This window comes from Papaver somniferum, chromosome 1, assembly GCF_003573695.1.
Source record: "Papaver somniferum cultivar HN1 chromosome 1, ASM357369v1, whole genome shotgun sequence".
Taxonomy (NCBI): domain Eukaryota; kingdom Viridiplantae; phylum Streptophyta; class Magnoliopsida; order Ranunculales; family Papaveraceae; genus Papaver; species Papaver somniferum.
Window position 1 is genome coordinate 107,472,687 of NC_039358.1, and position 26,039 is coordinate 107,498,725.

Here is a 26,039-nt window from a genome sequence, read left to right on the forward strand (position 1 = left end):
TAAGGCATTATGTCTAGTAAAAATTGCATTTCTATGTACGTTGATTCAAGAAAATATGAAGGAAGTCAAATTTCACAATATAAGAAGGATGAAAGACCAGCCAGAACTAATCTAAATTCTGACAAATTTCATCAATTTGAATCAAATTGAAAGACAAATCCAATACAAAAATAAAGAGTTCATAAAAATGTTGAATTTTTTATACGTTAACTCAAAAAAGTCTACACTCTTCGTTATAAGTCGGAAGTGATTTCTGAGACTAAATTGTAAACTAGATAAACTCATCTTTAACAGAAATTTTTTGAAAAATGTATTGTAATCACAATTAATATGTTTTACGGCAGTACGTCTAGTAAAAATTGCATTTCAATGTACGTTGATTCAAGAAAATATGAAGGAAGTCAAATTTCACAATAGAAGAAGGATGAAAGACCAAGAAGAACTAATCCAAATCCTAACAAATTGGGCGATTTTTTTCTTTGGGTTTTTTTTAGGGTTTCTCATTTTTTTCACGTTTTCTTCATTGTTTGATCATCTTTAGATGATTTACAATGGGAGAACAATCTGTTCTTGGTTCGTATACATCTCTTAGGAATTCTATTTCCTTTGCAGACATGGTCAAAGGTAAACAAATGTAGAATAATTCTATTATTGATATTAGCAGTTTACCAAATCCTGTGTTTTCATGATGATAAACCCTCTATGGAAATCCCGTTATATTTTTTTAAGAAGGGTGTGCGGCTTGGAATTTCAGTCTCATTGGTAGACTCGATTTTAGGGTTTCTCGCTTTACTGATGTTAAGAAATCTTTGGAAGACCAATGGAGTTTAGGTCCAAGAAGGGTCAAGTTTACGCCTATGAATAAGGGTTTCTTTATTATCAAGTTTTCAACTGAGGAAGATAAACTAAAAATCCGTGAGAAAACATGGAAAATCGATCAGCAAGAGTTACATCTTCGTGACTGGTTTCCATGGTTTGATCCAGATAAAGAAAGTTCTTCTCATGCTGCTGTTTGGGTTAATTTTCCTGGCTTATATGTTGAATTGTGGACGGAAAAAGTGTTGTTATCTCTTGGAAAAAACCTAGGCATTCCCATTATGGTAGATAAGAATACCTTGAATCATGAGTATGGTTGTTATGCAGCTGTTTTAATTGATATTGATTTCGCAAAGAAAGATCCAGATTCCATTCATGAAACAGTGGATGGAAGAAGTTTCAATCAGTTTGTTGAACTTCAAAAAATTCCTAAATTTTGCTCATGTTACAGAATTGTGGGTCATGTTGAATCTGATTGTAGGAGAAAAACTAAGAAGAATCCTTTGGATAATCCTACTAAAAGTAATTTGAAGTGGTAGCCAGTTAACAAGACGATGCAAGAAGCTAAGGTGCCTGAAGATACTAATATGATGGGAGTTAATCAGATTTCTGTTGATAATAATTCAGTTCCGTTGTTTGATGTTGTTGGTGTTTCTGACTCTGCAGCTAATCAAATTACGGACTGGAAATTGGTTAGTGGAAAGACGAACAACAACACTCATGTGGATGATGTATTCACGAGTGAAGTTGTTATGCACCAAAAAAATTTTGATATCCTTGAGAGTGAATTAGGTCTGGAGATCACAGACCATGCAAATCCTGTGTTGGAGAATAATGGGAATGATGCAGTTTATTCTGACGGTGTTTTGGGGGAGAATAAGTCTGGGCTGAGTTCTACTTTAAAGTATACAGAGCCGAGCAAGGCTATTGGGCCTGCAACAAACTCTACGGACCAGGTTTTTGAAAAGGGAAAACATGAAGATATTTTGAGGGAGCAGCAGGAGGTACGTGCCAAGGCAAAATCTAAAGGTAGTTCGAATATTGCTGAGCACAATGCTAGGCTGCAACTGCATAAAGTTTTGAGTACTAATAGAGAGGTGCATTTATCTAAAGAGGAGCATGAAGTTCTTCTTACAATAACAACAGTTTGTGAAAGATTTATCTTTTCGCAAGGAGTATTGCAAGGAAATACAAGACCAGTTAAAAAGAATGCAAACTCCAAAGAAGAAAAATAAGAACAAAGGAGGGGGTGGAGACTCTTAATGTTTTCCTTTGTTAGTTTTCTTGTTATTTTTTTGGGCTTTGTTGCTTATTTTTTGTTAGTTATTTTGTTGTTTTTCACCCCTTTGGTTTATGGGGGTGGGGAGGCCTTGTGCCTCTCATCTTGTAATTCTTGTAATTACGTTTTTTTGCTTAATAAACCTTTTTGACCTAGCAAAAAAAAAAAAACAAATCCTAACAAATTTCATCTATCTTGAATGAAATAGAAAGACAAAGCCAACACAAAAAGAACGAGTTCATAAAAATGTTGAATTTTATATACATTAACTCAAAAAAGTTTACACACTTCGTTATACATCTGAAATTGATTTCTGAGACTAAATTGTAAGCTAGATAAACTCATCTTTGACAGAAAAAGTTTGAAAAATGTATTTTAATCACAAATAATATGTTCTAAGGCATTACGTCTAGTAAAAATTGCATTTCTATGTACGTTGATTCAAGAAAATATGAAGGAAGTCAAATTTCACAATAGAAGAAGGATAAAAGACCAAGAAGAACTAATCCAAATCCTAACAAATTTTTCATCTATCTTGAATCAAATAGAAAGACAAAGCCAACACAAAAAGAAAGAGTTCATAAAAATGTTGAATTTTATGTACGTTAACTCAAAAAAGTCTACACACTTCGTAATACAGCTGAAATTGATTTCTGAAACTAAATTGTAAACTAGATAGACTCATCTTTAACAGAAAAGGTTTGAAAAATGTATTGTAATCACAAATAATATGTTCTAAGGCATTACGTCTAGTAAAAATTGCATTTCTATGTACGTTGATTCAAGAAAATATGAAGGAAGTCAAATTTCACAATAGAAGAAGGATAAAATCCCAGGTAGAACTAATCCAAATTCCAACAAATTTCATCTATTTGAATCAAATTGAAAGACAAAGCCAATACAAAAATAAAGAGTTCATAAAAATGTTAGATTTTTTATACGTTAACTCAAAAAAGTCTACACTCTTCGTTATAAGTCGGAAGTTGATTTCTGAGACTAAATTGTAAACTAGATAAACTCATCTTTAACAGAAAAAGTTTGAAAAATGTATTTTATCACAATTAACATGTTCTAAGGAAGTATGTCTAGTAAAAATTTCATTTCTATGTACGTTGATTCAAGAATATATGAAGGAAGTCAAATTTCACAATAGAAGAAGGATGAAAGGCCAAGCAGAACTAATCCAAATCCTAACAACTTTCATCTATCTTCAATCAAATAGAAAGACAAAGGCAACACCAAAAGAAAGAGTTCATAAAAATGTTGAATTTTATATACGTTAACTCAAAAAAGTCTACAATCTTCAGTATAAGTCGGAAATTGATTTCTGAAACTAAATTGTAAACTAGATAAACTCATCTTTAACAAAATAAAGTTTGAAAAATGTATTTTAATCACAAATTATATGTTTTAAGGGGATTCACGTTGGCAACTCTTGAGAAGGTTTTTTTTTCTCTCCAAAGGCGTTTTTTTAGGGTTTCAAGTTTTTTCACATTTTTTCCATCCTTGATCATCTTTTGGTGATTCAGGATGGGGGAAAATTCTGATTCAAACGTGCTTTCTCATGGTGTAAAAACCGTGAGGTTTGCTGATTTGGTTAAGGGTAAAAAACCTTATATGTTAAAAGATTCAGATTTATTATCTCTTCCTGAGGCGTCAACATATCTTGAAGAACCAGCATTGGTTTTTTTTGATAAGTCAAAAAATCGTATTAAAGAAAAGAGATATTTACAAGATAGTACATGAGAAAGAGGTCACAGCAACCCCAAAAACTCAAAATACTATTTCAATCAAAAATAGGAAACATATGGGAACTCAATTGAGTTTAACAAATCAGGACGACCAACAAAAGTGAGTCTCACTCCATTATCTAATAAGCAACCAGTCTTCACCATCTTGTCAGCTGCGAAATTGGCTTCACGGTACGTGTGCACAAAATTTATAGAATCGAACATGCCCTTTACATCATACCATCTCTGTCTAGCAAACCAAGGAATAGAATCCCCTTCCAAAGCTGTTATGACACTTGATGAATCAGTCCGCACTAGAACATCCCGGTATCCCCATTGAACTGCCCATTCTAAACCAATCAGAATGGTATACAACTCCGCCATATAATTGGAAATAATTCCAAGACCAACACACATCGCCCCAACCATTTCACAAGCAGAATTTCTTGCCACCACACCAGCTCCCGCCACCCCTGGATTGCCTCTAGAGGCACCGTCACAACACAACAAGAGCTGATTGTGCATAGGAGGTTGCCAAAAACACTCAACAGGATCTAACATCTTCACCCTACGACATTTAACTCTGAAAAAATTCAGAATCTCAAGATCTTCTACCTTGTTGAACATATATCTTATCATTCTAGCCGAATACTCATGAATGAGGTTAAACACACGTTTTTTAAAGAAAGTCCAGCAAGGCTTCTTCTTTTCATAGACCATCTTATTCCTTTGGTACCACAGCTCCGAACGCAGCACCAAGATTGAGACTAACCACATGTCTTTAACCATTCTACTACGCCCTTTCGCTTCCTTGTTAGCAGCAAGCAAGTTATAATGAGGAATAATATGGAAAATACCTGACAGCCATTGTCAAGCCCGATTCGCAGCACTACAGCTCCAAAGAACATGTTCCAAAGACTGCTCCTCAATCTGGCACACACTGCACCTCGACGGAAGAGCTATCTTGAACCTGCTCTTTACTTTATCCAGAGTTGCACAAGCTCCCCTGACAAACTTCCAATTTTGCGCTGCCAAAGAAGGGTGCACAACACTCTTCCATAACAGATTTGCTTCCTCCAGCACCGGATATCTCATCCTCACCAGCTCCCTTGCAGACTTAACAGAGAATAAACCTTTAAGGTCCGGCATCCATATCTTCCTATCACTGCCTGTGTGCCTCCTCGGCAAGCTCTCCAGATCCACACCAGCACTGACGAGGTCGTGCATATGAACTCCTTCCAGATGCCATTGATCCTGCACAATGATTTCACTAACCCTTGCATTTCTGTCAAGGTCAGGTTGTTGCAAAACATTTGCCAAAGTTTCTGTCCCATACCATACATTATAAAATAGTGAAGTTGCTCTACCGTCACCAATTAAAGATTTAGTATTGCGCATAACTTTAGTGTGCACCCAACGAATCCCAGGAAGAATTGAAGATTTAACTCCAGCCAACTTCAGCCGACCATCTCTACAAGTGAATTTCGATTCCAGAAATCTAGCCCATTTCTTCGTAGAATTTTTAATACTCCACCACAACTTCATAATCAGTGCCTTGTTCCTGTTTCTTAGGCTAGTAAGCCCGAGACCCCCTTCCCGCACCGGACTGCAGATCTTGTCATAACCAACCACAAAAGCTCTATCCAAGTTTGAATCTCCCGACCAAAGAAAATTACGAATCACACGTTCACATTGTTTAACAAATTTAACAGGCCATTTATACACAGCCATGTTATGAATCGCATAACTTGAAAGGACAGTTTTAACAAGTACCACACGATCCTGAAAGGAAAGCATCTTACCTTTGTAAACCGAAAGCTGGTCCTTCAGTTTATCCACCACGTTACTAATATGGCTATACTTCACCACTCCAGGCATCACCTTAACCCCCCAAATATCTATCCGGGAAATAAGTCACTCCCATGCCTAAGAAGTCTACAATAGACTTCCTCCTATGCAAAGACCCACCTCCAAAATAAATTTTGCTTTTCTCCCTGCAAACTCGTTGACCAGAAGCTTGTTGATAATCACCCAGGAGCTTCACTAAGTTTGTTAGACTCATCATATTACCCTTGCAAAAGATCATAATATCATCAGCAAAAAATAAATGAGTTGGAGCAATACCATTACGCTTCACCATATGAGTCATACTCTTGTTTTGAAAGAGTTTAATAATGTTCCTACTTAGAATGTCCACTATCAAAATAAAGATAAGAGGAGAAAGCGGATCCCCTTGACGCAAACCTCTATTAATCTTGAAAAACCCCTCCGGACTCCCATTAAGAAGAATAGAAATCCTGGCAGACTTCAGAATATTGTGAATCCAAGTACACCAATCCTCTGAGAAACCATATCTACGAAACACCTCCAAGACAAAAGGCCAACTTACTGTATCAAAAGCTTGAGAAATATCAAGTTTGAGACCTAAGTTGCCATCCTTTCTTTTAATGTGCAGCTCATTAACCAATTCAGACGCCAAACTAATATTTTCATGAATATTTCTCCGCTTCATAAAAGCCACTTGTTCCTCCAAGTCTGGTTGCAAGTTGGTAAAAATTTTGAAGAAAAAATTACTTAGACCAATTGGTCTATATTTCTTCAGGCTATCCGCACCTCGTACCTTAGCAAGCAAAAGAATGAGACTAGAATTAGCCCCATTAGGAATAGTTTTGTTGTTCCAGCAAAAAATAATAGCCTTATCTAGGTCTTGATGAATTAAATCCCAACAATGTCTATAAATACACCCCGAGAAACCATCCGGACCTGGAGCACTATCCACACCCAAAGCAAACACCGCCACCTTAATTTCCTCCAAAGAAGGAATAGAATCCAACATATGTCTTTCCTCAAGAGAAATAGAATTATGTTCATATTCAAACAAACTATCCTCAATCTGCGTATCTACTCCATTAAATTTACTCTCATAATAAGAAACAACATGGTCTCTTAATTGGTCTGGATCAATAATAAGGGACCCATCATCTGTCACCAACTCCGAAATTGTATTGACACTTCTACGAGTATTAATAGTACTATGGAAATATGAAGTATTTCTAGAACCCTCCAAGATCCATTTGTTGCGAGATTTTTGCTTCAACATAATATGCTGCTGCATACGCACCTCCTGAACAGCCACAAGCGCATCCTTCATTCTGCTTAGAAATGTCAAAAGGGTCCTCATCCGAATTCTTACTAGCCACTTCAAACTTCAATTGAGCCTGTTTGAGTCTTGCATTCACATTACCAAACACCTGTTGATTCCACAACTTCATAGCTACCTTCAATCTCTTCATCTTGAAAGGAAAAATAAAATCAGGATTACCATACACTGGAGCATTCCAAGAAGTCTCAACCATTCTCAAAAAATCAGGATGCGTAAACCACATTTTCTGAATTCTGAAAGGAGCACGTCTTGGCCTAGAAGCAACAAAAGGATAACCAATAAGAGTCGAATGATCGGAAACTTCCCTAGGAAGAGCTTTACACCGCCAATTCGAAAATTTAGTTAACCAAGGTTCATTAATAATAGCACGATCCAAATTGCTAATAATTCTTCTAACCCCCAATTGGCCATTAGTCCAAGTGAACTTAGAACCCAAAGAATCTGCCTCAAAAAGACCATTCTCTTCCATCCAGTCACTGAATTCATTAATACTAGAAGTAAGAACATCTCTACCACCCTTCTTCTCATCATTGCGAAGAACACAGTTAAAATCTCCAATTACCAACCAAGGAGTAGTAGAATCCACCACAGAAAGTTGACTCCATAATCTCCTTCTAAAAACTTGGGTATAACTAGCATGAACACAAGAAATAAAGACTCCTTTTGTCTTCACCGTAATAGCCTGCCTAGTCATATTTAACACCACTGGATCTTCAATATCTTCACTCCAAAGAATCCAAAGATTACCAATAAAACTTGAAGTAGAATTATGAACTGCCTTCTTAACAAAACCAGCTAAATTAAGCCATAACATAACACCATCTGAATAAGGGATTTTCGGCTCAGCAATACACATAAGAACCGGCTTAAACTCCTTAACTAACTCTCGTAACTTCAAACCAGCTCCACCTTCGACACTCCATTGACATTCCAAAAGAGAACTCGCATTAGGAAACTGTCTTTTTTGGTTTAGAAGATATCTTAGGATTCTTTGTCGGAACCCGTTTTTCAATAACTGGAGAGAAACCTTTGCTACTCTGATTCCCAAATCATTAACCTCAGAGTCCGAGTCAGACTTGGAATCTGGAGATTTGTTTTGAGTATAACTTTGTGAGGTACTTTGTTGCGAACTAGGCTGAATTGGCACACGACCAGGCTTCCTAGTTTGCTTAGGCACAACTTTCTCAACTGGAATCTCGGACCATTTGGCTCCCTTGACACCTGCTGATGCTTTCTCTGACGTTAGTTCCTCATCCGAACTCTCCTCCTCCTGATTAGATTGTCGCACTATGTTGTCTAGCCCCAACTCAGCTGTCAAAACATCAAATTTATTCGAGGACATAACCACAGTATTTTCCATCAAAGCATTGCAGGTAGGTGTCTCCGCAATACTATGAATCACTGCGTCTTGAATAGGTATAAAGAAAGTAAAAGAGTTGGCCTAGTTCCTATCAATACTAGAGTGATTAGTTCTCGCAAATTCATCACTCTTTCCTGACTTAGCTGCAATTGTGGTTTCATCAACCATCAATATGTTAGCTAATGCTCTTTTCGCATCAAGTGCCTGTTTAGCTGTCTCAACAGCGTCAGACACTGCACGAAGCTGAGCTTCAGAAGCAGCCAGCACCTCTTCAAGCTGACTAGTATCTACCTTACCAGCAACATTCTCCCCAACATCAACAGGTACATTAATATCTTTACCCGCACCAGGCACATTAACAGTTTCCCCCGCACCAGTGTTTGCAACTTCACTAGTTTCACCTGACTTGTCAACACCACTAGTACCTTCTTGATTGCTATTCTTCTTACGATTGCGTGATCGCTTCTTACCCTTAGCTGCCTGCCAGTCTTGAGCATCCTCCGTCTCCTTAACAGATTCATCAGACTTTGGTTTCCTCCTGCACTCACTCTCATTGTGTCCAATAATGTTACAATGCAAACAGAATTTTGGGTGCTTAGGTATCTCCACATATTGCCAGAAAGTTCTCCCACCAGCTGTTAGTAGAATTCTGTCAGGAATGTGTTTTGCAAAATCCACATCAACCAGCACTGAAGCATAGCTTCCAAACTCCAGATTCAATGTTCTTTGATCAACAACAATCGGATTACCAACTGCTTTCCCAATGGATAACAAAGATCTCTCAGTCCATAACTCTGCATGAAGACCCGGGAGATGTACCCAAACAGGTGCATGAGAAGTATTTTGTCTTTCAGGATCGGAACCAGGGTACCAATCCATCAAACGTATCTCTTGTTGATTAACAAACCATTTCCTGTTACGGATTCTGGATTTCGTTTGCTCATCACGCAACATAACTACAAAGAAACCCTTACTCATAGACATAAACCTAACCGAGTTAGGGTTTAACTGCCATTGAGTAACTAAATTGTTCTTCACCTCCAAAAACCTCAAACCCGTGAAGTTGAGTCTTGCTATAAAGCTAAACTAAAAAGTCTTACAACTTTCCTGGTAAAAAGCGGTAGGGATTACCAAAGATGGTTCTCCATTAATTAACGTGGGATTTGGCAGACTACTAACATCAACAGCCGTAGGATGTAATGTTTGACGTACCTTCACTTTTTCCGCAAAGGTTGGTGTTGGTGATCCATTCGTAATACGTAACACAGTTTCCTCAGTCATCATTAATCCTAAGATTAAACAATAATTGAAGAAGAAAATTGAAAACCGCACAAAAACCTAGGAAAATCGCCAGATTTTCTCTCTCCTCATATTTTTTTCTCTCTTAATTGAAATATAACCTAACTCATAGTGATCATTTATCAAAGAATGACTCTGGTTATCAAATGGTTGAACAACCGGGATCAATTTACTTACGATACTTAGTTGACATTCATGATAACGGAAGAACCAGCGTTGGATTTGCCTATTGATCTTACTCAAGAGGGACGTGATGTTTTTCAGTTCAATCTCATTGGGAGATTGAACTTTAAGGGTTTAAAACTTGTTGATGTTCAAAAAAGCTCGGAAGAAAAATGGGGTTTTGTGCTGGTAGATGCAAGCTAGTTCCAATGAAACTTGGGTGATTCAGAATCAACAACTTAGGTTTTCAATTTTTACCCAAACATTGATCCGGAAAGACAACATACTACACGAGCATCAGTTTGGGTAAGTTTCCCTGGTTTATACATTCAGTTATGGACAAAGAAAATTCTTATTTCCATTGCTAAAATTATTGGGAGACCGATTGCTATTGATCAAAAGACTTTGGATCATGATGTTGGAAACTATGTTGCTGTTTTGATTGATATTGACTTTGCTAAGCTGATTCCTAAAAGAATTCGCTTGAAAGCAAATGGAAAGGAGTTTTGGCAGTATACTGAAATTCAGGATTTAGAGAGCATCATGTATTGTACTCACTGCAAGTTTATGGGCCATAAATTTGAAAATTTCCTTGCTGCTCGTAAAATATTAGGAGGTTCTACTGCTGAATAGAAATATTCTAGTGAGAGTATCAAAGATGGTAAAGTGGATAAAACAACCAAATTTATTTGGAAGGAAGTGCGGAAAAATTCTCATGATGAGCATGCAAATAAAGTCAGTGTTCAGTCCGGGAAGGAAAATTTGATAGATGCAGCATCAACTATGTCCATACAAAACATTGATCCAGTTCAAGAGAATGTTGAAGATAGTCAGTTGGAGGAGCAGCTCGACAAAGCTTTCACTGAGTATTGTGAAGCACAGATGAAATTGGTAAGATGTAAAAACAATATTGCAGCCAAAAAAGATCTTGCTGCACGAGACAATTCAGTTCATGCAGAAGTTTCGCCAGAGAAAAATAATTCTCAGTCCGTGCAAAATTTGGGAAATTCCGTGTCCAAGCAAGCTAATTCTCAGGGCTTGAATGCAACTCCAAATTCTGTGCATAAATCAAATTCCTAACAAGAGACCGTACAAAATTTGGGAACTCAGCAAGTTTCCGTGTCCAAACACAATGTGGATACTTCCGTGTCAAACCATTCTTCTCAAGGTATGAATACTAAACAGTCCGTGACCAAGAAGAATTTGGAAACTTCTGAGTCCGTGACCAAGCAAACTTCTGGGATGTCCAAGCAAAATACGGACAGTCATATGGATAAGTCCGTATCCAACACAAAATCCAGATTAGGAGCTAATAACGCTGTTTTGGTTCAAACTATGTCCGTGGCCAATCCAAATTCTTCTCTGGAAAATAAAACCGTGCATAATTCAGTTTCTACCAAGCAAAATACGGGAGTTTCCAAGGAGTCTGATACAACAAAAGATGATTGGAAAACAGTAAAGAGTAAGAGCTCCCCAAACAAAGGTACTCCTTTTAAATTTAAATCTTTTAAAACTCCTTTTGTGTATGAGCTTTCTCAAACAGATTTAGTGGTGAATAACAAGTATGGTGCTCTAGAATCTGAGTTACGCCTTGCTAATGATACTAGTGAGGTTTGGGTGGAGGAGGAACAAGATGATTCTAGTGACTCAGATAATAGTAGTGTGAAGTTGCATCATCCTGTGGCTTGTTTTTGGTTACCGCCTGAGGCTAATGAATTACAAATTTGTTGTGATGGAGCGGCGAGAGGTAACCCAGGCGTTGCGGGTGCAGGTGTAGTAGCTAGGGATGAGCATTGTTCAGTTCTTGGTGCTATGAGTATTGGGCTAGGAGTCACGACGAATTATTTAGCAGAATTGTACAACATTATTGTTGGTTTGGAGTGGGCTATGCAATGGGGTTTTTCTTGTATTTGTATACGGTCTGATTCTATGGGAGTTGTTGAAGCTTTCAAGAATGACTCAATTCCTTGGTTTGCAAGGAATAGATGGATTATGATCTGTAGACACTATACGTCTATACGTTTCATTCACACTTTTAGAGAGGTGAATTTTTCAGCTGATGCAATGGCAAAGCGGGGTTGTCTATTGAGTAATGAAGTGGGAGTACTTTTTTTTGATAAGTTAAAAATTTTATTAATAGATAACAAAATTTACAAAAGGTAGATTTCAAGAAAAGAGGTCACAACAACCCCAAAAACTTGAAACGCTACTTGAAACGAAAATAGGAAACATTAGGGTTTTCAACGGAAATTAAAAAATCAGGTCTTCCTTTATACTGAATTCCCACTTTATTATCAAGATAACAACCATTCTTAGCCATCTTATCTGCTGAAAAATTCGCCTCTCTGTAAGTGTGAATTATTCTTATAGAAATATAATGATTGCATAATCTCTCCCATCTTGATCTTGCAAACCAAGGAATAGAAGAACTTTGTAAAGCTTGAACTACTCCATAGGAATCAGATTGCACACAAGTACGATCATAATTCCATTGCATTGCTCATTCCATACCAATTATAATTGCATAGAGTTCCGCCAAATAGTTTGTAGTAATTCCAAGACCAATACTCAAAGCACCAAGAACTGCACAGCTAGAGTCTCTTGCCACCACCCCTGCTCCCGCAATGCCTGGATTCCCACGCGCTGCTCCATCATAACAAATTAGAATCTCATTATGTTCCGGAGGCTTCCATAACACTTCAATAGGCTGCTGATGTCTAACACTTCTATGAACCACACGGAAGTAATCCAACAACACCATATCTTCCACACTGTTGCGCATAAACATTGTGGGTGATTCTAATCATCCAAAGTTCACGTTTGCTGAATTGGTGATGGGAAAACATAACAAAAAACAAGTTTCAACAGCTGTTGATATAAGTTCTTTACCAAACCCTACTACCAGAGATGGAAAACCGGCAGTTGTTATTCCTCAGGATTATTATGAAGAAGGCTGTCAAATATGGAGATTTAGCCTAATTGGAAGATTAGATCTCAAAGGTGTGAAGCTCATTGATGTCAAAAAAAATCTGGAACAGCAATGGGGTTTGGGAGATGCTAGGGTTCAGTTTATCCCTATGAACCGTGGTTTCTTCATTATAAAACTATTAACTCAAGAAGATAAAGACAAAGTTTTCAAGGATGGTAACAAAGAACCATGGATTGTTAATGACCAGCCTCTTCGTTTGATTGAATGGTATCCAGGGTATGACGCAGACAAGCAATGTACTTCTCATTCAACGGTTTGGGTGAAGTTTCCTAGCCTGCCTGTGGAGATGTGGGTAGAAAAAACTCTTTTAGCTTTAGGGAAATCTCTTGGAACACCCATTGTGGTAGATAGGAGACCCTAAATCATGAATATGGTCATTATGCATCTGTTTTGATTGATATAGATTTTGCTAAACATGATACTGATTCAGTTTATGTTGAAGTTGATGGACGTGACTTTCTGCAACCTATTGAAATTCTAAAACAACCTAAGTTTTGCTCCAAGTGCAAGATTGTTGGGCACTTAGATAAAGAATGTAGGAAGAAACATGCATTTAATGCATTACATGCAGCTCATGCACGTACAGACGTTCGAAAAAATGCTGGTACCTCATCACAGCAGCTGGTTGGTATTTCTTCTCTACAGTTAGATAGAACTTTAGAGTTGGGAAGTTCTTCAGCAAAACAAGCAACACAGCAGAATGAATTGCATCAAGCTCAGCAACCTCAAACTCTTGTTATTCATCAAGGGGAGAATAATGATACATGGCAGACTATAAGTCATAAGAAGAATGGTAAGAAAAATAAGAAAGTAGCTACAGATACTCATGTGCAGGTTGATGTGGTGAGGATTGGAACTGCTGATTATGAACAACAGCTTCAGGAAGAGATGATCAGGTCCGAAGCTGCAATGCGCACTGCTTCAGCTATGGCGGAGAAGGCTGTTGTTGCGCATTCAGTTTTAGTTAGTAGGGCAAATTCGTTAAGTACTGTTGCCTTAAATACTAAGCCTGGTGGGAATGTTGAATTGGATAGAACTAGACTTCCTAATCCGGGTAGGATTCCTGTTTCGGAAGCTATTTATACTCCTGTTTGTGAAGCTGTGGAGGAGAGTTCTGAATACGTCTCTTCAAATAGGTTTAATATCTTGGATAGTACTCTTGTGGGGGAAACGGCAAGTGTACATGAGCTTGGGCATATTGATGAAGTTGCACGTAAGGCTAAGTATCAACAGCTTTTGGCTTTTCAGGCTAGACTAGACACTTTGAGGGATGTAGAAGCTTTAACCGACTTGGATGAGGAATCAGAGCAAGGAATTCGAGTACGAAAAGGTTCTTCTCCAAGATTAAAATCCTCCTCAAATACTTCTGAAGTACAGCTAAGCAATAATCAAAACCCTATTGTTTAAATGCGGGTGTTGTTTTGGAATATCAATGGAGTTGCACGTGTTGTAGCTCAAGATAAACTAAAGGAGTTGATTAGAGAGTTTAAACCAGATATTTTTGGTATTGTTGAACCAAAAGTTCCCTGTTCTGCTGGGTTCAGATATGGTTTGCTAAGAGAAGGTTATTCTTCTCATGTTATTAATAATGCTTCTTCTTCTAGTATTGCTAATATTTGGGTTTGTTATTCAAATACTCTAAATCTTTCAATTGTTAATGTCAGTAAGAAGGCAATAACAATTGAGGTGGATGGTGTTCATGTTTCTTTTGTCCATGCTATCTATATTCAGGTTACTAGGAGAAGTCTTTGGCAGCAACTTGTTAGTTCTGGTGATGATATTCCTTGGTTAGTCATTGGGGATTTTAACTGTATTCTTCGTTTGGATGAGAAGAAGGGTGGTCTTGAACCTAGAACCTCAGCTATTAATGAGTTGTCAGATTGGTTGGATGACAACAGTCTCTTTGAAGCTGATGCTTTGGGAAGTAAGTTCACTTGGATGAATAGACAATCAGGTATGACTAGAATTGTTAGTAAACTTGATCGTGCTATTATTAATGCGGCTTGGCTTGAAAAAATTGAGAATTGGCGGTGTAAAGCTCTTCCTAGGGAAGTTTCTGACCATTCTACTCTTTTGGGTTTTTCTTTTGCTGTTCCAAGACCCAAAAGAGCTCCTTTTCGAGTTCAAAAGATGTGGTTCTTACATTTTGATTTCCTTCGTATGGTTAGAGATAGTTGGAGTATGCCTATTTTCTGGGTCTTTTGATTTTATTTTCACTCAAAAATTAAAGAGACTAAAAGAAGTTATCAAGGAATGGAATCTTCGTGTTTTTGGTAATGTGCATTCTAGGTTAAAGCAGGATCAGTTGAGATTTGAGGAAGCTGCTCTTCTTTCTGATGAAAACCCGGATGACATTACAAAGTTAAATATTATGAAGGATGCTATGGCTAAACTTAATGATACTCGTGCTCAGTTGAATACTATGCTTAAGCAGAAATATAGAAATAAGTGGCTTGTGGAGGGTTCAAGTAACACTAATTTCTTTCATAATAGCATTAGAATTCGTAGAAGTTCTAACACTATCTCTGAACTTGTTGAAAGTGCAGGCAATACTATTTCTGATTATGAGCTGCTTAGAAATCATGTTGTGCACTATTATGAGGATAAGGTTAATGGGTCGGAGTTGGAGATTGATCCTATTTTATTTGACTATAGTCATATTAGCATCTCGGAGGAGGAAAGTTTAGCCATGGACAGAATTCCATCTTCTGAGGAGATTAAACAAGCAGTTTTTGATCTAGGGGTAGACAGTGCTCCAGGGCCGGATGGGTTTTCTGGATGTTTCTATAGACACTGCTGGGATATTATTCAAGATGACTTATTAAGAGCCGTTATTTATTGCTGGAATTCTGGTCATATCCCAAATGTGGTAAATTCTAGCCTAATTGTCTTGATTCCCAAGGTAAGAGGTGCTAATTCTCTTCGTAATTTTCGTCCTATTGGTCTCAGTAATTTTTTCTTCAAAATCTTTACTAAGATCTTAGCTACTAGACTGGGGAGCGTTTTAGATAAACTTGTTTATGAAGAACAGGTGGCTTTCATGAAAGGGCGTAACATCCATGAAAACATTAGTCTTGCTTCTGAATTGATTAATGAGCTTCATATCAATCGTAAGGATGGTAATTTAGGCCTTAAGCTTGATATTTCACAAGCTTTTGACACGGTCAGTTGGTCTTTTGTCTTGGAGGTTTTCCGTAGGTATGGTTTCTCGGAGCATTGGTGCACTTGGATTTCTCATATCTTCAATTCTGCTAGAATCCCTATTCTCTTGAATGGCAGTCCGGAGGGTTTTTTCAAGATAAATAGAGGTTTACGTCAGGGAGATCCTCTTTCTCCCTTGATCTTTGTTTTGATGGAGGATGTCCTTAGCAGAAATATCACAAAGCTTTTTGCAGAGAAGAGGATGTCTTACATGGTAACTAGAGGTGGTATTTCTCCTACTCATCTCTTTTTTTGCTGATGATATTATGATTTTCTGTAAAGGAAATTTGCGGAGCATTAATAATCTGGTGGATCTGTTGGGTAAGTATCAGTATGCTTCGGGTCAATCTGTTTGTTGCCAAAAGAGTAAAATTTATTATGGTGGTGGTTCGTTGAGTAGACGTAATTATCTTGTTGATTATTTGGGTATGAGTGTAGCTACTTTCCCTGATCGTTATTTGGGTGTTCAAATAATGCCTGGTGCTGTGAGGTATCATCATATTGCTAATGTGGTTGAGAAGATTAAAACCCATCTTGCTGGTTGGAAGGGTTTTCTTTTATCTTTTCATGACCGTATTGTGCTTGTTAAATCTGTTATTTCGAGTTATTCCATCCATAATATGGCTATTTATAAGTGGCCTAGCAAGTTCATTGTGCAATGTGAGCGTGCAATTAGGAATTTTAGTTGGTCTGGTGACTCAAATGTCAGTCGTGCTGTTGTGGTGGCGTATGATAAAATCTGTTGCCCTTTTGAGGAGGGGGTTTGGGCATCTCGTATGGCTACTATGAATTCTGCAATGTTGATGAAATTATGGTGGAAGATCAGTACTTCTAAGAAGAATTGGGCAGGTTATCTTAAGGCTAAGTTTTTTAGTCGAAGAGGTTACATTAAGACTTATGGGGTGAAGTCTACCATTCTTCCAGGTTAAAGGTTTATAAATATGTGGAGGCTAACACTAAAGTTCTTCTTGGTGATGGAAGGTCTCCTTCTCTCTATTATGATGTTTGGTATGGAGAAAAATGTTTTGTAGAGATATTGGATGATTTTACTCTTGACAGATTGGTTTTGGTGAGTGATTGTTATAGGGATAACCAATGGGTTTTTCCTGAAAATCACTTGAACTGTTTACTCGCGGCTGGTGTGGATATGCATAATCTTCCTTTGCGAAATGGGGGTGAAGATAAGAGAGTTCGAATGCCAAACTTTTCAGGTGATTTTTCGGTAAGCTCTGCCAAGGAGCTTATTCGTCAGAAACATGGTAGCTTCAATGCAGCGTCTATGCTGTGGAGGAAGGAAATTCACCCTAAACTTGCGGCTCAAAACTGGAAATTCATTCGTGGTGCTTGTGCCACTTTGGATATCATTCAATCTAGGTTCAGAATTCATTTGGCTAACAAGTGTGTTCTGTGTGAAACCGAGGAAGTATCGCTAGAACATATTCTTTTTCTTTGTTCTTTTGCAGCTCGTGCGTGGTCTTGGATTTCTGGTATCTTTGGTATGACAACAAACTTCAACATTGTGGATTCTTTCAAGGCAGCTAAGGGAAGAAGTGCAATTGTCCGTGACTTGTGGCTGGTGGCGAACTTAGTAATCAGGTCAGAACTATGGGCTATACGCAACAAATGCTTTTTTGAGAAGCACAAACCGAGCTGGGGTCTTTTTCTAAAAGAGTGCTGAAGCTAATCCAAGAATATTCAGTCCGCCTAAGAGGGTTTATGCGCAACAGTGTGGAAGATATGGTGATGTTGGATTACTTCCGTGTGGTTCATAGAAGTGTTAGACATCAGCAGCCTATTGAAGTGTTATGGCAGCCTCCGGAACTTAATGAGATTCTAATTTGTTGTGATGGAGCAGCGCGTGGGAATCCAGGCATTGCGGGAGCAGGAGTGGTGGCAAGAGACTCTAGCTGTGCAGTTCTTGGCGCTTTGAGTATTGGTCTTGGAGTTACTACAAATTATTTGGCGGAACTCTATGCAATTATAATTGGTATGGAATGGGCAATGAAATGGAATTATGACCGTATTTGTGTGCAATCTGATTCATATGGAGTAGTTCAAGCTTTACAAAGCTCTTCTATTCCTTGGTTTGCAAGAGCAAGATGGGGGCGGTTATGCAATCATTATATTTCTATAAGGATAATTCACACTTACAGAGAGGTGAATTGTTCAGCAGATAAGATGGCTAAGAATGGTTGTTATCTTGATAATGAAGTGGGAATTCAGTATGAAGGAAGACCTGATTTTTTAATTTCCGTTGAAAACCCTAATGTTTCCTATTTTCGTTTCAAGTAGTATTACAATTTTTTGGGGTTGCTGTGACCTCTTTTCTTGTAATCTACTTTTTGTAAATTTTGTTATCTATTAATACAATTTTTTGACTTATCAAAAAAAAAGTTGCGCATAAACCCTTTTAGACGGACTGAATATTCTTGTATTAGCTTCAGCACTCTTTTAGAAAAAAGGCCCCAACTCGGTTTCTGTTTCTCAAAGATGCATTTGTTGCGCATAGCCCATAGTTCTGACCTGATTACTAAGTTCGCCACCAGCCACAAGTCACGGAAAATTGCACTTCTTCCCTTAGCTGCCTTGAAAGAAGCCACAACGTTGAAGTTTGCTGTCATACCAAAGATACAAGAAATCCAAGACCACGCACGAGCTGCAAAAGAACAATGAAAAAGAATATGATCTAGAGATTCTTCCTCAGTTTCACACAGAACACACTTGTTAGCCAAATGAATTTTGAACCTAGATTGAATGATATCCAAAGTAGCACAAGCACCACGAATGAAGTTCCAGTTTTGAGCCGCAAGTTTAGGGTGAATTTCCTTCCTCCACAACATAGACGCTGCATTGAAGCTACCATGTTTCTGACGAATAAGTTCCTTGGCAGAACTTATCGAAAAATCACCTGAAAAGTTTGGCATCCAAACTCTCTTATCTTCACCCCCATTTGGAAAAGGAAGATTATGCATATCCACACCAGCCGCGAGTAAACAGTTCAAGTGATTTTCAGGAAAAACCCATTGGTTATCCCTATAACAATCACTCACCAAAACCAATCTGTCAAGAGTAAAATCATCTAATATCTCTGCAAAACATTTTTCTCCATACCAAACATCATAATAGAGAGAAGTAGACCTTCCATCACCAAGAAGAACTTTAGTGTTAGCCTCCACATATTTATAAACCCTTCTAATGCCTGGAAGAATGGTAGACTTCACCCCATAAGTCTTAATGTAGCCTCTTCGACTAAAAAACTTAGCCTTAAGATAACCTGACCAATTCTTCTTAGAAGTACTGATCTTCCACCATAACTTCATCAACATTGCAAAATTCATAGTAGCCATACGAGATAAACCCAAACCCCCCTCCTCAAAAGGGCAACAGATTTTATCATACGCCACCACAACAGCACGACTGACATTAGAGTCACCAGACCAAATAAAATTCCTAACTGCACGCTCACATTGCACAATGAACTTGCTAGGCCACTTATAAATAGCCATATTATGGATGGAATAACTCGAAATAACAGATTTAACAAGCACAATACGGTCATGAAAAGATAAAAGAAAACCCTTCCAACCAGCAAGATGGGTTTTAATCTTCTCAACCACATTAGCAATATGATGATACCTCACAGCACCAGGAATTATTTGAACACCCAAATAACGATCAGGGAAAGTAGCTACACTCATACCCAAATAATCAACAAGATAATTACGTCTACTCAACGAACCACCACCATAATAAATTTTACTCTTTTGGCGAAAAACTGATTGACCTGAAGCACATTGATACTTACCAAACAGATCCACCAGATTATTAATGCTCCACAAATTTCCTTTACAGAAAATCATAATATCATCAGCAAAAAAGAGATGAGTAGGAGAAATACCACCTCTAGTTACCATGTAAGACATCCTCTTCTCTGCAAAAAGCTTTGTGATATTTCTGCTAAGGACATCCTCCATCAAAACAAAGATCAGGGGAGAAAGAGGATCTCCCTGACGTAAACCTCTATTTATCTTGAAAAAACCCTCCGGACTGCCATTCAAGAGAATAGAGATTCTAGCAGAATTGAAGATATGAGAAATCCAAGTGCACCAATGCTCCGAGAAACCATACCTACGAAAAACCTCCAAGACAAAAGACCAACTGACCGTGTCAAAAGCTTGTGTGATATCAAGCTTAAGGCCCAAATTACCATCCTTACGATTGATATGAAGCTCATTAATCAATTCAGAAGCAAGACTAATGTTTTCATGGATGTTACGCCCTTTCATGAAAGCCACATGTTCTTCAGAAACAAGTTTATCTAAAACGCTCCCCAGTCTAGTAGCTAAGATCTTAGTAAATATTTTGAAGAAAAAATTACTGAGACCAATAGGACGAAAATTACGAAGAGAATTATCACCTTTTACCTTGGGAATCAAGACAATTAGGCTAGAATTTATTCCATTTGGGATATGACCAGAATTCCAGCAATAAATAACGGCTCTTAATAAGTCATCTTGAATAATATCCCAGCAGTGTCTATAGAAACATCTAGAAAACCCATCCGGCCCTGGAGCACTGTCTGCCCCTAGATCAAAAACTGCTTGTTTAATCTCCTCAGAAGATGGAATTTTGTCCATGGCTAAACTTTCCTCCTCCGAGATGCTAATATGATCATAGTCAAATAAAATAGGATCAATCTCCAACTCCGGCCCATTAAACTTGTCCTCATAATAGTGCACAACATGATTTCTAAGCTGCTCAAGATCAGAAATAGTATTGCCTGCACTGTCAACAAGTTCAGAGATAGTGTTAGAACTTCTACGAATTTTAATGCTATTATGAAAGAAATTAGTGTTACTTGAACCCTCCACAAGCCACTTATTTCTAGATTTCTGCTTAAGCATAGTATTCAACTGAGCACGAGTATCATTAAGTTTAGCCATAGTATCCTTCATAATATTTAACTTTGTAATGTCATCCGGGTTATCATCAGAAAGAAGAGCAGCTGCCTCAAACCTCAACTGATCCTGTTTTAACCTAGAATGCACATTACCAAAAACACGAAGATTCCATTCCTTGATAAATCCTTTTAGTCTCTTTAATTTTTGTGTGAAAATAAAATCAAGAGACCCAGAAATAGGCATACTCCAACTATCTCTAACCATACGAAGGAAATCAGAATGTAAGAACCACATCTTTTGAACTCGAAAAGGAGCTCTTTTGGGTCTTGGAACAGCAAAAGCAAAACCCAAAAGAGTAGAATGTCCGTTTTTTCAGAGGGAGGAAAGAGAATGTCCGTTTTTTTCTCTTTTTGGCGATTTTGGAAAACCAAATATTTTCACGTTTAGGGTTTCAAGCTTTATGTTTTTGGATTATCAGAATCAATACGTTGATTCATGATGATTCATTCTTTAGATAATATTCCTAGTAGCTCAAATCAGAACCATGCTAAAACAGTTTCTTTTGCTGAAAAAGTTAGGGAACGTAAAACCCTAAATCCAACTTCAGTTGATATTTCCTTGTTACCAAATCCTACTCTTGTTGAGGGTGAGCCAGCTCTTGTCATCCCTAATGATTATTATCAGGAAGGATGCAAGCCTTTTCAATATAGCTTCATAGCTAGACTGGATGCTACAGGTTTAAAGTTTGTTGAGATTCAAAAAATCCTTGAAAATCAATGGAAACTTAAGAATAGGTGTAAGTTTATACCTATGAGCAAAGGATTCTTTGTTATTATGTTATCTTCAGAATTGGAAAAGGAGAAGATTCGTGCTGAAAAGTGGTTTGTCAATCAACAAATTCTGAGGCTGATTGATTGGTACCCAGGTTTTAATCCTGATAAACAAAGAACGTCCCATGCAGCTGTTTGGGTACGTTTTCTTGGTCTCCCTATTGAGATATGGACTGAGAAATCTTTACTTTCTATTGGGAAAATCCTTGGAACACCAATTGTGGTGGATCAAAGAACCCTAAATCTGGAATATGGTCACTTCGCAGCTGTTTTGGTAGATATAGACTTTGCAAAGCATATTCCTGACCGAATCTCTATCACTGCAGGAGGTAAAATTTTTCGGCAATATGTTGATATACCAAATTCACCTAAATTCTGTTTATCTTGCAATATTATTGGGCATGTTGATGGTGAATGCAAAAAGAAGAATAGCATGAAGGCTGCTGGTAAGGAAAAACAGCTTGTTCATAAAGTTTGGCAAGCAAAGTCACCTAAAACTAATGAGGAAGAGCAGAAGTCTTTGAATCTGGAGAATAAGGAGGATAATATGGTTGATGCTTCAGCTGAGAGGGATGATGCGGCTCAGCTTAGATTGCAAAACGCAATTGCAGCCAAGAAAGTGCTTGCTGCACGTACACAATCTGCTCATGCAGACCATGCAAAGTCCGGGATGAACCAAACTTCAGCTCAGTCCGGGATAACTCAATCCGTGTCTGAATTGGAAACTGAAATAAGAGTCGTGAATAAAGAAATTTCTGAAGTTGTTGGTGCTACAGCTAGAGAAGATATTACACGAACAGATTCTATCAATGCAGAGTCCGGGATGAACCAAAACTCTTCAGCTCAGACCGGGATAAACAAAATATCTACAACTCAATCCGTGTCTGATTTGGAAACTCAAATAAGAGTCATGAATAAAGGAACTTCTGAAGTTGTTGGAGCTACAGCTAGTGAAGATATTACACGTACAGATTGTATCAATGCAGGCCATGCAGGTCAGACCGTGGTTGATTTGATAAATCTTAAAAACACTCCTACTGACGTTATTGATGCTAATCAGTTGGAAAAGGAGCTAGCTAAATCTGCTGCTGAGTTGCGTGAGGCTCAGATGAAGTTTATTCATTGTAAAAATAATATTGCAGATCAGAAAGATATAGCTTTACGTAAGGAAGATATGGCTGCTCAGAGCTTTTCTAAAGATGAATGGACTCAAGTGAAAGGAAAGAAACCCCCTAGCAAAGGTATTTTCTCTTTTACTCCTTTTGTGAAGGATTATACTCCTTTTGCGGATGATTTGATGCAAACTGAAGTTGTGGTTAAAAACAAATTTGGTGTTCTGGAATCTGAGTTAGGCCTTAATAATGTTATTATTGAGGAAGAGGAGGAGGATCAAGTAGAATCTAGTGACTCAGATGTTAGTATGGGTTCTAAAAGTTGGGGTGAGGTTGATGCTGACATTTTAGCAAGGAAAAAAGCTAGGAAAGTTGCCAAACAGGCTGCTAATATTTTAGCAAAGCGTTCTTTGCAATCTGATTCAAGTTTGGAATCTTCTCCCAGCAAGTCTATTGAGGAATCTCCAAGCCGTAACACTAACATGGAAATTCAATCGGGGTTGGTTGATACTGTTTTTGATAAGAATAATATTTTGTCTAAGGAAGAATTAGAGGTGGCAAGCAATATTCAGTTGGAAGATGTGCGTGCTCAATTCATTAGAAGTCCAGCTTTTAGACGAAAATATCTCAAAGAAAAGAGGGAGCAAATGGAAAGTATGAATTCAAAGAAAAAATCTCCTAGTAAGTTGTCTCTTATTAAGCTTGTTCCTGGTAACTTTGCCTCTGAGGATGAAGATGGAGAGTTTTATGTGGATGAAGATGAAGATGTCTTGGGTAACTATGCTTTTGATACGGATATTATGGATGGAATTTTTTCTAAGAGCAAATCGTACAGAGTTGGTTGCAGCAGAAGTAAATTGAAAGGAGTTGGTTATAGATATAGGTAGCTTCTTTTAATTTTCTGGTTACTACTTTTGTTATTTCTTTTTTGTTTTAGTCCCCTTTGGTTTATGGGGGTAGAGAGTTTTGTGCTTCTTTTTTGTAATTCTTGTAATTACGTTCTTTTTGCTTAATAAACTTTTTTGACCTAGTAAAAAAAAACCAAAAGAGTAGAATGGTCAGAAACTTCCCTAAGAAGAGCCTATGAAGTGGGAGTACACTACAATGGGAAACCACCTTTCTTAATTTCTGTTGAACATCCTAATATTGCTTATTTTCGGTTCAAATAGTTTCAAGTTTTTGGGGTTGCTGTAACCTCTTTTCTTGAAAAAAATTTCTTGTAAATTTTGTTATCTATTAATACAAATTTTTGACTTATCAAAAAAAAAAAGACTCAGATAATAGTATGGGTTCGAAAGATTGGGGTGAAGTTGATGCAGATATTCTAGCCAGGAAGCAAGCTAGAAAAGTGGCCAAGCAAGCTGACAAGATCATGGCTATGAATTCAAAGTCTAATGAGGAAAGTCCAAGCCGTGAGCATAACAAGGATATTCAAGCAGGGTTGGAAGAAAATGTTTTTGATATAAGTAATATTTTGTCTATGGAGGAACTAGAGGAGGCAAGTACTATTAAGATTGATGAAGTGCGTGCTAAATTCATTAGAGATCCAGCCTTTAGAATAGATTATTTCAAGGAAAAAAAGGAGCAAATGGATAGAATGTCAACTAAGAAGAAATCTCAATCTCCTATTAAGCTTGTTCCGGGTGGTAATTATGCTTCAGAGGAAAATGAAGAGGATTATGGCTATGATGATTATGAAGAGGAATACAAGGAGCCATATGATTTGACTCAAATAATTGATGATCTCATTCCCAAGAAGAAGAATTTTAGAGTTGGAAGACGAAAACGTTTTTAATTTCCTAGTTCTCTTCTTTATGCTAATTTTTTAATGTTTAGGAGCTTATTTTATGAGTTTTTAGAGTTTTTTTTTTGCCCCTTTGGTTTATGGGGGTGGGGAGGCCTAGAGCCTCCCATTTGGTAATTCTTGTAATTACGTTTTTTTGCTTTAATAAACCATTTTGACCTAGCAAAAAAAAATATATGTTTTAAGGAATTACATCTAGTAAAAATTGCATTTCTATGTACGTTAATTCAAGAAAATATGAAGGAAGCCAAATTTCACAATAGAAGAAGGATGAAAGACCAGCCAGAACTAATCCAAATTGTAACAAATTTCATCTATTTGAATAAAATTGAAAGACAAAGCCAATACAAAAATAAAGAGTTCATAAAAAAAATGAGTTTTATATACGTTAACTCAAAAAAGTCTACACACTTCGTTATAAGTCTGAAATTGATTTCTGAAACTAATTTGTAAACTGGATAAACTCATCTTTAACAGAAAAAATTTGAAAAATGTATTGTAATCACAATTAATATGTTCTAAGGCACTACATCTAGTAAAAATTGCATTTCTATGTACGTTGATTCAAGAATATATGAAGGAAGTCAAATTTCACTATAGAAGAAGGACGAAAGACCAAACAGAACTAATCCAAATCCTAACAAATTCCATCTATCTTGAATCAAGTAGAAAGACAAAACCAACACAAAAAGAAAGAGTTCATTAAAATATTGAATTTTATATAAGTTAACTCAAAAAGGTCTACACACTTCGTTATAAGTCTGAAATTGATTTCTGAAACTAAATTGCAAACTAGATAAACTCATCTTTAAAAGAAAAAGTTTGAAAAATGTTTTTTTTTGCCAGGTCAAAATGGTTTATTAAAGCAAAAAAACGTAATTACAAGAATTACAAAATGGGAGGCTCAAGGCCTCCCTACCCCCATAAACCAAAGGGGCAATTTTTTTTTAAAACACTTAAAAACAACATAAAGAAGAAAACTAGGTAAATTAGAAACGTTTTTGCCCCTTATTTCAAAATCTAAAATTCTTCTTCTTGGGAATGAGACCAGCCATATTTTGAGTCAAATCATAGTCACCATAAGTCTGTTTGTAATCATCTTCATAATCAACATAAGTTTCAGCATAGTCGCAATTCTCAACATTTTCATCTGAAGCATAATTACAACCCGGAACAAGCTTAATAGGAGATTGAGATTTCTTCTAGTTAACATTCTATCTAGTTGCTCTTTTTTTTTCCTTGAAATATTCTTGTCTATAAACTGGATCTCTAATGAATTTAGCACGCACTTCATCAATCTATCTGAAATAGTCTTGAAAAATGTATTGTAATCACAAATAATATGTTCTAAGACATTACGTCTAGTGAAAATTGCATTTCTATGTACTTTGAT

The 26,039-nt window shown here is 37.2% G+C and overlaps 2 protein-coding genes across 2 annotated transcripts; both read left to right on the forward strand.

Moving 5' to 3' along the window:
* The first annotated feature begins 551 nt into the window (after positions 1-551).
* LOC113348760 lies at positions 552-1,355 on the forward strand. Its single transcript, XM_026592619.1, has 2 exons — positions 552-624; positions 733-1,355. Exons 1-2 carry the CDS (start codon positions 552-554, stop codon positions 1,353-1,355), a joined length of 696 nt encoding a protein of 231 aa, XP_026448404.1.
* A 12,850-nt stretch (positions 1,356-14,205) lies between these two features.
* On the forward strand, positions 14,206-17,677 carry LOC113348777. Its single transcript, XM_026592640.1, has 5 exons — positions 14,206-14,752; positions 14,898-16,226; positions 16,282-16,489; positions 16,676-16,923; positions 17,031-17,677. The coding sequence occupies exons 1-5, from the start codon at positions 14,206-14,208 to the stop codon at positions 17,675-17,677; spliced, it is 2,979 nt and encodes a 992-aa protein (XP_026448425.1).
* The last annotated feature ends 8,362 nt before the right edge of the window (positions 17,678-26,039 follow it).